This window comes from Spea bombifrons, chromosome 6 (genome assembly GCF_027358695.1).
Source record: "Spea bombifrons isolate aSpeBom1 chromosome 6, aSpeBom1.2.pri, whole genome shotgun sequence".
In the NCBI taxonomy this organism is placed as follows: domain Eukaryota; kingdom Metazoa; phylum Chordata; class Amphibia; order Anura; family Pelobatidae; genus Spea; species Spea bombifrons.
The window spans coordinates 30,553,448-30,571,239 of NC_071092.1; the positions used below are offsets into that span (position 1 = coordinate 30,553,448).

At 39.9% G+C, this 17,792-nt stretch overlaps 1 protein-coding gene across 1 annotated transcript; it reads right to left on the reverse strand.

Moving 5' to 3' along the window:
- Positions 1-3,519: 3,519 nt before the first annotated feature.
- NUF2 (NUF2 component of NDC80 kinetochore complex) lies at positions 3,520-11,444 on the reverse strand. Its single transcript, XM_053468738.1, has 14 exons — positions 11,349-11,444; positions 10,771-10,894; positions 10,446-10,520; positions 9,867-9,943; positions 9,515-9,576; positions 9,324-9,421; positions 9,076-9,149; positions 8,790-8,886; positions 8,352-8,414; positions 7,944-8,081; positions 7,145-7,285; positions 4,677-4,852; positions 4,235-4,370; positions 3,520-3,927 (listed from the first exon to the last, which is right to left on the reverse strand). The coding sequence occupies exons 2-14, from the start codon at positions 10,891-10,893 to the stop codon at positions 3,799-3,801; spliced, it is 1,389 nt and encodes a 462-aa protein (XP_053324713.1). The 5' UTR covers position 10,894; positions 11,349-11,444; the 3' UTR covers positions 3,520-3,798.
- Between the last annotated feature and the right edge of the window lie 6,348 nt (positions 11,445-17,792).

A 17,792-nucleotide genomic window follows, 5' to 3' on the forward strand; every position in this document is an offset into this window, starting at 1 on the left:
TTAGTCAGGTGGATTTGTGTATAGTAAGCACTCAGATCGAGCTAGGTTTTGGTTTGTAGTTATTGTTTTGTTTGTTTAATTACCAACCTCTGTGTATTTGTGCGGCACTGAAATAAAAGCTGCAGATTTTTGCACAAGATTTCATCGCCTGCAAATTTAATACCCAAGAGGACCATGCTGTCAGCGTGAAAGAGGTAGCCCGCTACTGTGTTTAATCACAATGTATTATCTGTGTTGATTATTCTGTTTTTAAATAGTTCTTTTTTTAAGTAACTAGCTTTGTTTTAGGCCTAGTTAACATTTTATGGTTGTTTTGCTACCGTAGGCCTTCATTTTGCTGTAAACGTAATAAAGGTGAGCCACTAAACCAAATCAACAGTAAATAAGTAAATGGGGATGAGGAAATTTCTTAAGAAATAAGTGAACAGTGTCTCTTAATTCTGAATTTCGTATTATCATTTATTTATATAACACCAGCAATGAATGCAGCACTTGAAAAGTTGTGTTGTAGACCAAAGGCTGTGAGTTGGATGCTACCAACTCCCATGGTTGCACGTAAATTCCCAGGTTCTGCCCACTCCCCACCCAGGTTCTGCCCACTCTCCATTTACCCTATGCCCAATCCCCACCACTTTAAAGTCTAGCTGGCTCTAGCCATATCGCTGTGTGTTTCAAGTTTAAACTCACTTGTATCATTACACAGGAAAAATCTCAATCAACATATCAGTTGTTCTTCTTTTACCCTGAAGATAGTCCTTAACGACTTTGGCTGTATTTTTAGGGTCGTTGCCATGCTGCAGAATACGTTTGGGGCGAATCTGACGCCTCCCTGCTGTTATTGAATTGAGCCCACAAGGGCAGCCAAGAGCTGAAATACAAGGAAGATTTTAGGTGTAGTTAACGTTTTATGGTTGTTTTGCTGCTGTAGGCCAGCAGCTGTACAGTTGTTTGTGCACTTTTTATCGACCTAAAGTGATTAATATACCTGCTGAGTGTTGCAAGTGGCCAGCTAAAACATATAGCCTCCTTAAGAGCTTTAAGGTCTCCATTTTGCTGTAATAGTAATAAAGCTGAGTTACTAAACCATGGCAGCAAAAATATGTAAATGAAGAAACTACTTAAGAAATTAGTGAACATTCTCTCTTAATTCTGAATAGTCGTGTTTCTAGACCTAAGGCTGTAAAAAGATAGTACCATCTCCCATGGTTGCAGAAGGATTCTTCACTTTTCACTTAAGTTTGAGGAACAAAGACACCTCAGGTTAGCATACATCGAATCTTGCTGAGTTACATCCAGAGTTTCCAGGTGAAGCACTGGTTGCCTAGGCTCCAGGTTAGTAGCTTTAATTTACAGGGAGGGTTTGCCCACACACCACCCAGGTTCTGCCAACCCCCTTTTACCCTCTGCCCAATACCCACCACTTTAAAGTCAAGCTTGGGTTTGCCCACCTCCCCATACCTGCCACATCCGAACTATCAGGTACATAACTCTGTATTTGCATCCATTACAGATTGTCCGTGTTCAAGTCCAGGGAGGGCTGGCAACTTTTGGCCCAGTGTGCATCTAAAGCCAAGTGGCTTTATAACATTTACACACAACAGTAACAGAGACAAGTACCATTTATATACTTTATTAGGTACACCTGTTCCATTGCTTACCACAAACCATCTCTAGGGTTTACAGAGAATGGTCCGAAAAATAGAAAATATCCAGCGAGCAGCAGTTGTGTAGACGAAAATACCTTGTTGATGTCGGAGAACGGGCAGACTGGTTCAAGATGACAGAAAGGCAAAGAACCTCTCGTTACAACCAAAGTATGCAGAATACCATCTCTGAACGCACAACACATCGAAATCTTGAGGCAGATGGGCTACAGCAGCAGAAGACCACACTGGTGCCACTCCTGTCAGCTAAGAACAGGAAACAGGCTACAATTCGCACAGGTTCACCAAAATTGCACAATGGAAGACTGGAAGAGCGTTGCCTGTTCTGATGAGTCTTGATTCCAGCTGCAGCATTCAGATGGCAGGGTCAGACTTTGACATAAACAACATGAAACCATGAAATCCATCCTGCCTTGTATCAACGGTTCAGGCTGGTGGTGGTGTAATGCTGTGGGGGATATTTTCTTGGCATACTTTGGACCCCTTAGTACCAATTGAGCATCGTATAAACACAACAGCCTACCTGAGTATTGTTGCTGACCATGTGCATCCCTTTATGCCCACAGTGTATCCATCTTCTAATGGCTACTTCCAGCAGGATAATGCACCATGTCACAAAGCTCACAACATCTCAAACTCGTTTCTTGAACATGACAATGAGTTCACTGTACTCCAATGGCCTCCACAGTCATCAGATCTCAATCTAATAGAGCACCTTTGGGATGTGGTGGAACGGGAAATTCACATCATGTATGTGCTGCCGGCAAATCTGCAGCAACTGAGTGATGCTATCACGTCCACGTCGACCAAAATCTCTGAGGAAAGCACCTTGTAGAAAGCATGGCACAAAGCATGGAGGCAGTTCTAAACAAAAAAAAGGGGGTCCGACCTGATACTAGCAAGGTGTACCTAATAAAGTGGCCAGCGAGTGTGTGTGTGTGTATGCATGTGTATATATATATATATATATATATATATATATATATAAACAACTGTTTATCCCTTGATATCCTACTGATCAGCTGATAGCAATGTGTGTGACCGCTGTGTTCAGAAAGCATACAGGTGTGTGTAAAATTGTACTCCAGTATGGTTTTAACATGAAAGTGTTCATTTAGAAATGATTTCCAAGTACTAGAGTTGAATATGATAGCATGCTTTTACATATTGAAGCTACTTGCCATGAGACTGAACAGCTCAGCTTTATGTTCTGAAGATAACGGAACCTGCTTATTGACCCCTTTTCCTCAAGTCACTTCTGTAAGAGCGCGATAAGCCGATCAATTGGTTGATGGCAGTGACAATTTGATGCTCCTAGGTTTACATAATTTAAAGTAAGGGATTGTGGCAAATTAACCTCTTGTAAAGGTACAGCAGATGCAAATGCTGTAACGTTTTTAATATTTCATCCATAAGGACATTTTTTGTAGTCTAAAACTTTGGGTAAAATCTCACAAATCTACTGTCCCTTTCGAAATCTATAAACTTTACGAAGATTTTAGTATTTATTTTTTTTGCAGGAGAATGTTTATATATTTATTACGGTATATAGTTTTGCAAAAACTAACCTAAAGCCATATTTAGACTTAAAATACAATCTGCAAACAAATATCTGCTCAGCATTAAAATGTTTGTGTCACTTAAATATTATGTGAGTCACCAACTCCCTCTAGAGGTTATGATTGGTGAGGAAGAATGGATGAAATAGATAATACGCGTTAACTCCCTTGGAGTATATCAATGAACTTGCGCATGAACCCCCTTACCTATTCACTTGTATTTAATGACTGGTATAGAAATCATTATGACGTAAAGGAGATAATTATGTGAAGGAAACAGAAGCCAAGACAAGGTGTATTTCAAATAGAAACTTTACTCTATAAAAGTTAAGTTAGTACATAATATGTGCCTTTTTTCTACAATTGTATAGGTTTTGCTTAATAGATGCTAGGGTAATTCTTTAACAGAAGATACAGAGTGCCCCTTTTAAACATTCTAGTTTGCATCAGCTCTGCATGCAATAGTCAAGCGTATGTACAGTGGTGACTACTACATGAACGTAACACAAACAGCAAGCTTTATTATACAAAACAGAAATATATACAAAAAAACGCTAATGCCAAGCACCATGTTGCTATCGGCGACTCAACCTCCGATTCAGTTCTGCAATCATCTCTCTTCTTCGCTCTGAGCTCCGATCAGATGCCTTCTGCAAACTGTCATGGTATTTCTCCAACGCAGCTCTGAAGTCCGTAATAACCTCCTGGAAAGGTGTATTCATTTAAGCACATAAAACGTTACGCAAGGAGGTACACGTAACGATGACACATAAGTAGAAAGGTGACTTCAATGACTATTAGAACCATGGGTGGAACAAAGTCAGTCTTACAACTTGAACAAAAAATTGCATGGTAGGAATAACATTCTTACAACATTAATGTTTTGTGCTTATGTCAAAGTAAATGTAGATTCATTGGATCTTTTTTTATCAATCACAGGCGTCATTTTACCAAATAAGATGTTGATTGCTTGAACATGCTTAATGCCATTTCAAAGATGAAAAACCTTACCTGATACTTCTTATTTTCTTTTTCACACGTTTCTTGGAGCTCCTCTTTTTTGCTGGTTGTTTGTTGAATTTCTTGCATTACTTGAGCCACACGTCCATGCATAGCTTGTCTCTTCTCCTGGATATGACTGCAAATTCTAAATAGGGACAAAGCCCACAGATTTCAATTATTTTAAAGGGAGGTGTGAGCTTTCCACAATTTCTGCTTTAACCCCTTAAGGACAATGGGCGGTCCCTAAACCCATTGAAAACAATGCATTTTGAGCTGTCATTAAGGGGTTAATCAGCTACTAGACTCAATCGCTGCCACTCAAGACAGGCCCATGTACAAAAATCAAGCACAAGAAGGGTTGGAATGAGCAGAAAACATTTTAAGGAGGGAGACAATTATAAAATATATACTCAGACCATTAACTACAGGATTATTACAATTCTCTACTTACTCAAGGATTTCCTGCTTCTGTTGGTTAAAATCCTCCTGCTTCTTCTTACTTTTAATGTACAGTTTTAGAAGCTTCTCTTTCTTGAGTTGAATGGTTCTTTTCAGCTGTGCATCCTCATTAGAGAAGGCCTTTAACTCAAGATTGAATTTAACAATCTGCTCTTCACTCTGTCTGATCTGCAACCAATTACTTGTTAGCAATGGCTCCAACAACAAAACTCTGATTCACTAAAGTGACAGTCTGCAGGACAGTGACAGTCTGTTGTGGTTTCAACTCCAGGCCCGGACTGGCCATCGGGCACACCGGGCATTTGCCCGGTGGGCCGGGCCACGGCAGGGCCACATTGACTTAGGGGCTGATGGAGCTGCAGCTCCAGGCCCCTACCCTACCTACGGCCGCATTAACGCAGGGCATAAGGGGCACCTGCCCCTTAAGCCCGCCGCAACTGCGACCGGGTCCGCCACTCTAAGGGGCCGGGAAGTCCCCACCAATGCCGGCCTTACGGGTCTGCGGCCGCACAGGGCTTAAATTAAAACATCGGGGTTTTTTTTACTTTATTTAACATGGAGGATGTTAAATAAAGTTGAAAAAAAAAAAAAAACCCCGATGTTTTAATTTAAACCCTGTGCGGCCGCAGACCCCTAAGGACGGCCCTGGTGGGGGCTTCCCGGCCCCTTAGGGCAGGGCCGACCTTTGGGGTGTGCGACCGCACAGGGCGCCACACTCCAGGGGGCGGCCGCCACACTCCAGGGGGCGGCCGCTCATCAGGGGGTGCCAACTTGCGGCACCCGGCACTCCTCCAGAGACGGACAGTAATGAAGCCGCGCCCACTGCCGTCCGTGCCCTCTGAACCAGGAAGAAGACAGAGAAGACAGAAGAACTGAAGAAGAGGAAAAGAAGCTGAAAGAAGAAAGGAAAGGTAGGAAAGCATTAAGTGAGAGTGGATTGGTATGTGTGTGGATCAGTATATATGTGTGGATTGGTATATATGTGTGGATTGGTATATATGTGTGGATTGGTATATATGTGTGGATTGGTATATATGTGTGGATTGGTATATGTGTGGATTGGTATATGTGTGGATTGGTGTATATGTGTGGATTGGTGTGTATGTGTGGATTGGTATATGTGTGTGGATTGGTGTATACGTGTGGATTGGTATATGTGTGTGGATTGGTGTATGTGTGTGGATTGGTATATATGTGTGGATTGGTGTGTATGTATGGATTGGTATATATGTGTGTGGATTGGTATATGTGTGTGTGGATTGGTATATGTGTGTGGATTGGTATATGTGTGTGGATTGGTGTATGTGTGTGGATTGGTATATATGTGTGGACTGGTATAGGTGTGGATTGGTATATGTGTGGATTGGTATATGTGTGGATTGGTAAGTGTGTGAGAGTGATGGGTGTTATGCTGTACCATTTCCAATGTCTTTTTCATGATCTAATTATGCTCTAAAAGTACATCATAACTCCCATCACTCTATACTGTTCCATACAGTGGCAGAGCTGGGAGGCAGAGGCCTTGCACCCCCACCGCAGGACTCCTGAAAGGTAAGTGAACTTCAAAGAGGGAGAGGGTAGATAGTTAGGAGGGGGTAGTTGCGGCGGGCTTAAGGGGCTCTGCGTTAATGCGGCCATATAGGACCTGTCAGTCCGGTCCTGACTGGGCCTATTTTAAGGTGGGGGCCTGGAGCTGCAGCTCCATCAGCCCCTAAGTCAATCCTGCCCTGCCGTGGGCCCGGTCGCAGTTGCTGCTTGCTCCAGCAACAAGGTAAGTAGGGTGAGGGAGGGGGGTGCAGTGAGAAGGGGCAGAGGGGGGTTAGATAGTGAGAAAGGGGGAGAGGGGATAGATAGAGGCGGTACATATTGAGAAGTGGGGAAGGGGGTTACATAGTGAGAAGGGGCAGATAAGATGAAGAGAGGGGGTAGTGTGAATGCGTATGAGAATTAATGAATAAATGTGTGGATGAATTGCTTGATTTGTGAGACTGCATTAATGAATGTGTTAATGATTTGTCTGAATGATTAAATGCAAAGATGGTACATGAAGGGTGGGCTTTAACAATAAATAAATAAATAAATAAATATGGGCTGCTCAGGCTTAAATGCCCGGGCCTATTTTTTGTCCCAGTCCGGGCCTGTTCAACTCCCTCACCTCACTATACATTATGATCGGCCAGCCCCAGCAACGTTCTTCAGCAAGATGGGTTAAGTTGGCCTTGCATAATTTAATGGTTAGAGTGACTAAAGAAACCAATTTTACTCCGTGTTATACAGAAGCTTACTGGGGTTTGACCTTCATAAGGTAAACTGAAGTCAAATGGTGGAAACCACAACTCTCCTGCCAACTTTTCCCTTTAATAAATAAATCCCAGTATGCCAGAATGTACAGGCGCTGAAAGAAAACGGGACAAATACTATAATTCCTAGCATACACAGTACCGTGTGTAAATGTATTACCTCCTCCTGGATTTTCCTGTGCATCTCCAAGTTTGCCTCAACACTCTGAAGTTTCTTTATGTAGCCTTGCACATCAGACTGCCACAGACTAGCAATGGTGACTCGTTCCCTGTAGTAATCGCATTTCTCACTCGCTTCTTGCTGTGGGGGTAAAGAAAATAGAATGATTTAAACCCACACATCTGAAACGGAAACAATATTTTGTAGTAGTGTCACTGAAATGTTTTCTATACCGTCCTTGTTTGCTCTTAAAATATGGCACATTTTCATGAACTGCAATAATGACAGATGTACATTCGCTTGGCATATAAATTACAGCAATGCTATCTTATTCCACTCAACTAGACTAACAGAGACCCTATTACAAAATCTATTGTAAACTCAGATACTTGAGCCTTCATATGCACTTAAATCTAAAAAGAAATCTTAGTATCCTTTTTAAATGAATGCTTTTCCTTTTGCAAATATATGGCTGAATTGATCAGAACCCCCCATCCACATACTACAGTGATTAGCTCTAGAAACAAAACACTTTTATTCAGCATTGTGCTATACAATGTTTAGTGTTCAGAGAGTTCCCTTGGGACTCTCACTTTAAATGTCATACCGATACACATTCCAGTATAGAATTAAACTTCTATCATGTAGAACTGACAGGTGCCCTTGGGATGCATCCTATTAAGGACAGTTTGACTGTTTAGTCTAAGACTGCTTATGTCTAACAGTTCAATTCTGAATCCCACTGCAAGGTAGTAGGTCCCGTTTAAATACTGCACGATATCCAACATTTTAAACTCACCCTGGATTGCTTCAGTTTGTGTACCGTTTCCTTCATCCTCTCGGTCTTACTTTTGCGCTGCTCCGGAGATTCCACAATTTGGGATTTCATGCGTTCTTGTTCCTCTTTCATAGTGGCAATAGCTAGCTTATGTTGACTCTAAGTGAAAACAAAGTGTTGTCGGTAAAGAGAAAATAAAAGCATTTACCAATATCTCAGAAAATAAAGGATAAACATAGCACGTTCACTTGTGAAGCCAAATTAATATCCACCCGGAGTGCTGCAAAGTCCAAATAAGTAATGCCATCACTTACACCTTAAGGACAATGGGCAGTCCCTAAACCCATTGAAAACAATGTATTTTGAGCCCGTACATGTACGGGCTTTGTCATTAAGGGGTTAATAAATCTGAGCTCTGATGGAACTTACCAGCTTCTTATTCTTTTCAGTAAAATCTGTTTTTTGATGTGCTATTTTGTCTTGAAAAGACATCTAGGTAGGAAAAAAAAAAGAAAAAGTTAAGTTGTTTCCAAACATAACCTAGAGAGGGAAGCTCTTAGAAAACAAATACGCAGGCTAGACAGGGCACATGGTTTCTATTCATCGCGGCTCAACAATAGCGAGGAGCCAGGCAGCAATAGACCTGGAGAAAAGTTACTGAAGGCGTCTAACATTTTGAAATATTTTACATGGACTTTTGTTTTAAAGAACGGCGGACTGATTTCAGAAAAGTTTATTTAATTTCTGTCTGGTTGCTAAACAATGGTAACACGCCATGCCTAAATAAGCGTTATTTAGTGCAAAATGCGGAACAGAAAAAAAATCTGAAAATGGCACAAAATACTTAAATATTTAAGTCTCACTCACATCTTTTGCACGATATTCCTGGCTTATGGTCTGCTGTAGATCATGAATGTCGGAAGACAGTGCTTTAAACTCCGCCTGTTGTTCTGGTGGAACTGTCCTGGAAAAATACAACTATGTAATAAAGCGGCAATGTAGGTATGGGGACCATGAGGCTAAGAGTTGCACGGTTATAGGATACCCATTAAGAACAGGAAAGAGATGGCACATTGCTATTAACAAAGCCCTTGTGTCGTCTTCTGCACCTTAATGGGTTTCAAATAAATGGATCGGTGTACTGTACACTTACATAAGTTTCTCTATCTTGGCTTCAGCTTCTTGATTTGCTTTCTGCAAGTGATGCATGTTCTCCAAAGCAGCTCTCTGATTGAACAAAATAATAAACTCATTAAAGAGTAGTTTGGTTAATTTAAACAGAGATAGATATATAAAATTGAAGTAAAATGTAAAGAAAAAAAATCTCAGGACAGTGTATTACATTGTAGACCATATTTATTACTACTTGTTAGGAACTTAGAGTAGGTGAATTTTCCTTACATAGCTCAAGCAATATTCAGAGTAAACACTCTTCCGAGTTTCCCTGAAGTGCATGAAGTTTACAATCCCACTCAGCAAGTGCAGTGTCCGCTTTCCTTCTAAAAGGGGAAAACAAATGGGGTTTCACACAAAAGCTTTCACACAAGCATAACTATGACCCCGAAATCTTACAATTTGACTATATCACTTACTTGGATTTAAGACATCTGATGGGTGGAAATCATACACTCGACACATTGGCATGAAGCGTGCCCTGTTTAAAGAAATATATAGACGTACAATTCCATATTTAAAACAGGGGGTAGTAGAAGTATTATTAACCACTCATCTACAGACACCAGACAAGTCAGAAGGCTTCCCTCAGAAATTTCATGGTGCTGCCACAACCACAGGGGATTCTGGGTAGGCGCATGCAAATAAGGTCAACAATGATCACCATTTGCCTCTATATCCACTTTATCCATATTTAAAACACACAAAGTGTTTTGTGAATACCAAGCGTATGAGTTGTCATATACCAAATATATTCCCTGATGTACATACATGTGTTTTAGAATATGTGCCACAGGAGCAAAGCCTTCAACGATATCTGGATACTGGATGTCAAGATTCATAGGCACCTGCAAGATGAACAGTTGCTGTATTTATATAATGCACTCAAAACGGCTTCATCTGTCAACCTGAAAGTACACTTCTCCCATTTCATGGCCATAGACAATCAGTTCTGTTCTGTGTGAGAACACACTAATAAAGTTAGTAAATTATTATTTAGAAAGGTGAAAGCTATTCACAACATTGCTATCAAAGGGACTATGACAGCGTGAGGTTAATAAATAAATCAGTTTTTTTTTTTTAATAAAAAGTAGCATGTTTTGGTTACTATAAACATAACCGCCCTTCATCACAGGCAGCATTAAAGCTACCTCTGCACCAGCCAAAATTTTCTTTACAAATATCAAAATAGACAAATAAAAAGTTTTCAGAAGCAATTATGTAATAAATTTCCTTGAAACACATAAATCCACAGATCCATATACTGCATTTACAGATCCTACATAGGAAAAAGAGTTCTGCATTACACAGAAAACTTCAATCACGCACACAGAAGGTAGTAGTACTTACCATATAGAAGCGCTCCACTCCATAATTAAACACTTGCTGCAGGATTCTCATGTAGAGCCTTTGCATCACTTCAGGCTGTAAATCGAGAGCGATTAGGTCAACAAGCCGTCATCTGGCCAAATATACATTGTACTTAACTCTAAAAGGGCCAATTACAAGTATAAACGGACTGACTGTAAATACTGATGCTTAACGTGTCACATTCACCGAAAACATATTTTCACTAAGTTTATAAACATTAGTTAATCTTTCTGTATTTCCATTATACCTGTAAAAAAGAACCTGTAAACATAGGATTCAACATTAAAGACATATTTTTGCTCACCTTTGGATTGGGAAAAATATCAGCTTTGCTGAAGTTTTTGGATTCGGTTCCAGTCAGAACGTACTGGCGTAAAAAGTTTACCAGATCCGTGGCCGGAATAGAGGGAAAGGTCAGCTTATCCATCCTGGATGGAAATATTAAAAGACAAACATATGACATAACCTCAGTGATTTTAATGAGAGAGAATACAATTAATAATCTTAAAAAATAATAATAAAAAATAAATAAATATATATATATAAAACACAATAATATTGGATTTTTGGGGGCATAAAAAGGCTTTAAGAGTTTAAGAAAACCAAAAAGAGACTATAGTGCTAAAGGCACGTTTGTCCAGGTGAAAATAACAGTGCCAGAGAGGTTAGGCTTCACAAGATGAAGTTTAACATGCTTCTATCAAACACAAGTTACTTAAGTGCTGGTCCAACATTTATCTCACAGTAACCACCCTGGGATACGTTATATGCGTAACTGCTACGTTGCGTATCTATACATACTTGCTTTATAGACCCCCCCACTACTATCAGATGAGTACCCATTGAGTTCCGCTGCGCTGACTTATATTACATCACACTTACACTGTATTTGTTATTTAAAACGCTCAAGTTCCGTTGCCTCCGCCGCAGCCGTTCTTTTACCGGGTATATTTGAAATTTCAGCCTCGCCCCCTGCCCTTTGCATTGGGTAGAAGAGGGCACACCTCCCGAGCGTTTCACGCCTCGTTTTGACATAAGACGTCGCGTCTTCCCATAACCAAGATGACGCTAGAGTGAGCTTTTTGGGCGCTTTGCGGATTGCGTGTCCTCAGAGAGTTTCGTGCGTGCAATTGTGTGGAGCAGAACGGGTGTTTTTTGCAGTCCTGTCCCTGATGTGTGACTGTAAAGAATTATATGAAAGGATAGCAAAGAATTTAAAGCATTACACCTATAGTTACCACAAGTGCTTTCCGTCCACACGTATCCAAAGAGTATTTATTATACCGCCTTTAATAATTATTTCACTAACGTAATGTTGGTAAATAGTAACTTGAAATAGTATAGAATGTTGTTTATATATTTACTTGGTCAACAATATTCCATTTATATCATTCTAATAATCTGGACAGGCTTTTTATGACATATTTTTCATCAAACCGGACAGACGCTTTATAGCCCGCTTGGGAGCAACTCAGGTTTTAGCTCTCTTGTGCTATTTAAAATAACAAAATCTCTATGTACGTGAGGTTGTAAGAGACTTAACCATAACTTTAACCCCTTCGTGGCAATAGCTGATTTTATTTTTTGTACCCTTTGCTCGTGTTTCGCTGTAATTTTCTTCTTTCCTGTTTACTGAACCCACACAAGTTATATCTTGTTTTTTTCAGGACCAGAAGGGCTTTCTTTTGGTTGTATCATATCATTTACTATAAAAAAGTATAAAGAATGGTAAAAAATTGGGATAAAATGGACTTTCTCATCTGTAAAAGCTAATGAAAAAAGCTGCTAAATAGATTCTACTGTTTGTCCTGAGTTTAGAAATACCCAATGCTTTTGGGGTTTTTTGGCTTTTTTTCTGCACGTTATAGGGCAATAAGTACAAGTAGCGTTTTGCTATTTCAAAACCATTTTTTCCAAATCTGGTAATTCTTCCCCTATCTGGGTATGTTTGAAGCCGGCCAATACAATTTACCCCATCAAACTATATATTTTTGAAGACTAGACACCCCAGGGTATTTCAAATGCTAGTATTTTAACTCTTTCCATGCACTAACTCTACCACCAGTCTTAGACTTTGTGGTAGTAATTTTTTTGGATTTAACTTCAGTTATGAATTAACAGGTCCTGGTATACGTCACTGTCGCACAACATCCCAATATGTGTTCAGTAAAATCTCCTGAGTACCGTGATACCACCCTTTGACATTTGGTGATCCACTGCCCATGTCTTATTTGGTACATCTTTGAGTCTGGTCATTTCAGTGTGCCCAATAAAACCATATATTTTTTAAAACTACACCCCCCCCCAAGGTATTTCAAATGTATTTTAACTCTTCGCATGCAAACATTTTACCACCAGCCTTTGTCAAGTTTGGTTGCCCCCACTAGACACCAGGGAGTCTGGAGCATGGGGGACAAGTCTAGGGAGGCATTGGTAAGTCGGGGGGGGTGGCGTGTCATATAGGGGGTATAAGGCATATCTGGTGGGGCAGCGTGTCATATAGGGGAGTATAAGGCTTATCCGGGGCAGAGTGGCATATAGGGGGTATAAGGTATATCTGTGGGTAGAGTGGCATACAAGGGGGTATAAGGAATATCGGGGCAGAGTGGCAAGCATGGGGGCAAATGTGCATAACTGGGTGGCAGGTTGGCAAATAAAAGGAAATAAAAACAACAAATGCATTTTTCTCCATCATAGTTTTTAGTAAATATGAAAAAATAGTTTAAATGTGAATAATATTTACTAGTAAAACTTTTTTCCTATAGGGTAGTCTTGTATTCAGGTTTTTTCGTTTTTTTCTAAATTAATATTCAAGTTTTGGGGGGTCATCTTATAATCAAGCAAATGCGGTACATAACTCTTGACCTCTACCTGCCCCCACAACCCAATGTCACCCTGCACTGAAGGTATAGGCTTTGCCATATCAGTCTGATCCCACTCATTCTTTTTGCATGGCAATGTACAAAATAATCAGCACCGTTTTGCAAACGTTAAAGAGAACTGGATATCCCAATGTTTAATGTAGTTTATACAATCTTCATACACCTTATAGTAACCATGCCCCTTGTGAGATACGTGTGACAGAATGCAGAAAAAAATATTATTTGTCCTTTTTGTCACTTTTATTGCTTATTTGGCACATATGTGGAAATAACGGGGGCATTTTTTTCATTTTCTTACTATTTCAGTTATAATGCAGCGTTTTCCCTAAACTAAGTATTTAGGTATAGCTTAAAGCCCCAGGGTCTAATGTCCCGAAGAGCCTCATAAACAAACAGTAAAAAGTGTGTCCTGGCCCCCTACACACAACTGGTTAAACTCAGAGCAGCTGTCTCTCAACTGGTAAAGGTATTTTATGCGCCATGAAGGTTGATAAGTGTAGTGCGGTCTACTTCTTAATCTCCTGCTAAGAATGATATAGAGTTGGAGACACTGTTGCTGATATAATTTATCACTGACCTATAATCAAGAGAATAAAGGCAATCTGTAAATATTATTTTTAATACAAATTTGATTTGCCTTTATTTCAGAGATGCGTATATTTCAGCATACTTGAAGACGTGAAGTTTATTCCCACATATAGCCACTGGATGGTAGTATTGGCTCTGTTCATTAATTCAGCCTGTTCTACCAGTGGCGTGCTGATACCGTGATGTGATGATACCGTGATGATCCCCACTTACCATTAAAAAAACAACACTTTTTGTTATATGGGAATCTGTATATGGCATGTTTTGGGTAATTCTTGGCAGTTTGGCCACAAACAAGCATGAAAAGTTTGATTCATTTGAAATTTTAATTGTTAGCAGAACCATCTATTTTTTTGATTCAATCTGGGCAAGTTACAGCTGAAGTAAACGGGTAGATGAGACAAATAATAAAAGATACTACAGAGACAGCAGAAATTTCCAAAATAAATGGAAATATACAATAATGCTTTGACTACTCGTGTAGTGTGATTTGGAAGCTGTAACATAAAGTAAGGATGTCTGATTACATATTTAATAATAAAGATGATAGACTGAAACTATCATATTTTCAACATAAGCATAATTAATGATGTATTAATATATACGTATAATATAACTTTAGAGTCTCTAATATGAAGGTGAGCTTTGGAAGCTCCCTCCGCATGCCCTCTCATTATGGCAACCCCCTCTCATCCCCTAAAACATTTTTTTTTATAAAAAAAAAATGTTCTAATTGAGGATTTACATCCTGGTTTATTTCCAGGAACATCGATACATTCAAGGTTAAAGTCGCAGTGTCCGTGTGTGTATATCACTAATCCATATTATGTTATTACCTTGAGAGACTCTTATAATCTCCAGAAGACAAATCCTGACCATGAACTCCAGGGAATATGAAAGCCACACATTGCTCTTATCTCTGGTAATCATTTTATTCTGCACGTTTACACATTTTTGCGAGGCTGCTACATCCCTCCCTGACATCTTCAGAGGATGGAATTGATTGACCTTTGTGCTTGCATGCTGGACTAAGCACTGATTTCATTCCCACCGAGCAGGTCCATCATTACACCGCTTACGTCTTTGTGGTCAAATCATCTGATGTTCAAACATGCATTTATGTCATTGTGTGCATGTTCATTTTAACTATATTTTCTCAAGTGTAACCAATACCCTTAAAGTAAGGAATAACAAGAAATATTACAAATCACCAGTCCAAAGTATGCAGCAAATACAGCATGCTATATCACAAAAGGAGCTCAGAGTTTAGATTATGTATTGTTGCAAGAACCTAGTAAGCTCATTTTGTTATATCACTACAGCAATGAGTACCCTTTTTTTGCCAAGGGCCATTGGATATTTATAACATTATTCGTGGGCCATACAATATTATCAACTTAATTAAATTAGCCCCACATTTTATTTTTATCCGACCAGACAGCCTTCCCTTTAGTATTGATTTATGTGATGCCCACAGCCAGCCCCCTTGTGAATTAAAGCCTCATTGGCCCCACACTTGTGGTCATCCCCACATTGAGTATTTGTGCCACCCAGCAAGCTCCTCTTTAATATCATGTCAGCCCTGGCACCCAGATTGCATCCACAGGACCTGCCTAGCACCCAGACTTGAAGCATTGGAGGCAAATATAGCAAGTCGTAACAGCCTCTCTGTGGCCTCAAACAGCCTCCATGCAGCATATTTTCCCCCAAAGAGCCTCCCTGTGGCATCTTTGCCTCAAAGAGCCTTCCTGTGGCATCTTTGCCTCAGAGAGCCTCCCTGTGGCATCTTTTGCCTCAATGTGCTCCCCTGTGTTGTCTTTTGACTCAAAGAGCTTCCCTGTGGTATCCTTGCCTCAAATAACCTCCCTGTGCCATCCTTGCCTCAAACAGCCCCTGTGTCATCCTTCCCCCACTTACACATCCATGCTATCACATACATATTTATCCATTCAGTCGTTCACAAATATTGATTCACTCGTTCACAGAAACCCATTTATTCCCTCATCCACAGATACTCATTCACATATACTCACTCACAAATATTCCTTCATTCATATAGTCATTTATTTACTCATTCATTCACCCTTCTCCACCCCTTTACCTGAACTGCAGATCTCTCTGTGCTGCTCGCAGACTTCCGCATGGGCCCACTGCTTCCCTCTGTGTTGCTTGCACTCTGTGTGAACAACTTCTGTTTACTGCCTAGGGGAAGCAGGAACGCGTCAGGATCATGTTATGTGACTGCTGGGTTATAGCACCCATTTAGCAGTACAAGGCACAGGTAAGCAGCGGGTCCCTGCAGAAATGATCAGTTGTGACCCACGCGACCATGGTTGCTGCACCTTTTGCCCCGCGGACCAGACCAAATGATAAGGCCTGCGGGCCGGACGTTCCCCACCCCTGCACTACAGGAACCAATGAACTATAACACCGTATAAACAAATGGGTATGCTGCTAGCAAAGATCAAAGAATAAAATATATGAAAGTAAAAGTATACACACATGTAAATAAATGAAAACATATAAACAAAATCTAGTAGAGAGACGGGAAGAAGGAGAGAGAGAAAAAAATTGCATTATTAATCACTATACAGTATAAATAATGTTGGGTAATACCTTAGAATAGTTCCCTCCCCTTTTAAGGGAAAGCCACCTTATCAATACCCTGCACTCTTCATTGGCTTAAGTCTCTGTTTTCCAAAACATGTGTGCTAATGGATGAGTCCTTGGTGTCTTCACCCGGAAGGGTAGATACATGTTCTCTGATCCATGCCCTTAAATTGATGTGAGGTCTTGCCCACATATTGTATCATGCATGTGAGAAGATAGTAGTTTATGTAATGACTTGTAGCTTCCTTGAAAGACCAAACAAGTAAAAGAGTCATTAAGGCAAATAGGCTGGCAACACTTACAGGGGTGACCACCACATTTAAATGCACCAACATGGTTTAGCCACGTAATTGTTCTCTCGTGTGACTGGTATAATCTTGAGGGGAACCACATTGACTAATGTAACTGCTCTCTTGGCAACAAACTTGCAGCAGTGGGGCAAAATAGATTGGAAATACTTGCCATTGAAAGGTATATGAAGCTGTTTGTTAACAACATTTTTGATATGGGTAAATTGTCTACTCTAAGATGTTATAAAAATAAGCGTTTCCATTTTGTTACTCCGAACTGATCGACATGAAGAGAACATCAACTCTCCTAGAGAACAAAAGGCTCTCAAAAAGGCCATGCGAAGAATGGCTAGAGAATAACATCTTTCTAGTAGTCTGACAAAATCTGACAACTCAGTAGAATTACGCTGGAGAAATTGACCTACAGGAATACCTGTGAAAGTGTGAGTAGGATGGCAGGACTCTGCATGAATAATGGTATTGTCACTATTCCTCTTTTCCTGTGTATGGCTGTAGTAACAATTCAGGTACTCAGGGACAGTTGTAACTCAAGGAACACTATTGATTCTTTACATCATCTGTTAATCTGAGGTTTAAACCATTGCTATAAGAAATCTCCAGTAAATCTTGAAGCTAAGTGGACCATCCAAAATGAATAACAAATCATCAATATACCTTTTGTAGAATTGAATGTGCTCAATGTATGTCATGTGTGGTCAAATAATCTGATGTTTAAACATCCATTTATGTCATTGTGTGACTACTACTATATTTTCTCAAATTTAATTAATACCCTTATAATAAGGAATAACAATAAATAATGCAACTCTCTAGTCCGAAGTGTGCAACCAATGCAACATGCTGCATCACAAAAGGAGCTTAAAGTGCAATTTAGATTATGTATTGTTATGAGGCCTGACATTAGATTACATGTTATTTATAAAGAGCTTGTTATG

Coding starts and splice junctions, on each gene's coding strand:
- NUF2 (XM_053468738.1), bottom strand. CDS start 10,893: ATGGATAAGCTGACCTTTCCCTCTATTCCGGCCACGGATCTGGTAAAC. Junction 10,521..10,770: donor ATATTTTTCCCAATCCAAAG/GTGAGCAAAAAT, acceptor CTCGATTTACAG/CCTGAAGTGATGCAAAGGCT. Junction 7,286..7,943: donor ACAAACTGAAGCAATCCAGG/GTGAGTTTAAAA, acceptor TTACCCCCACAG/CAAGAAGCGAGTGAGAAATG.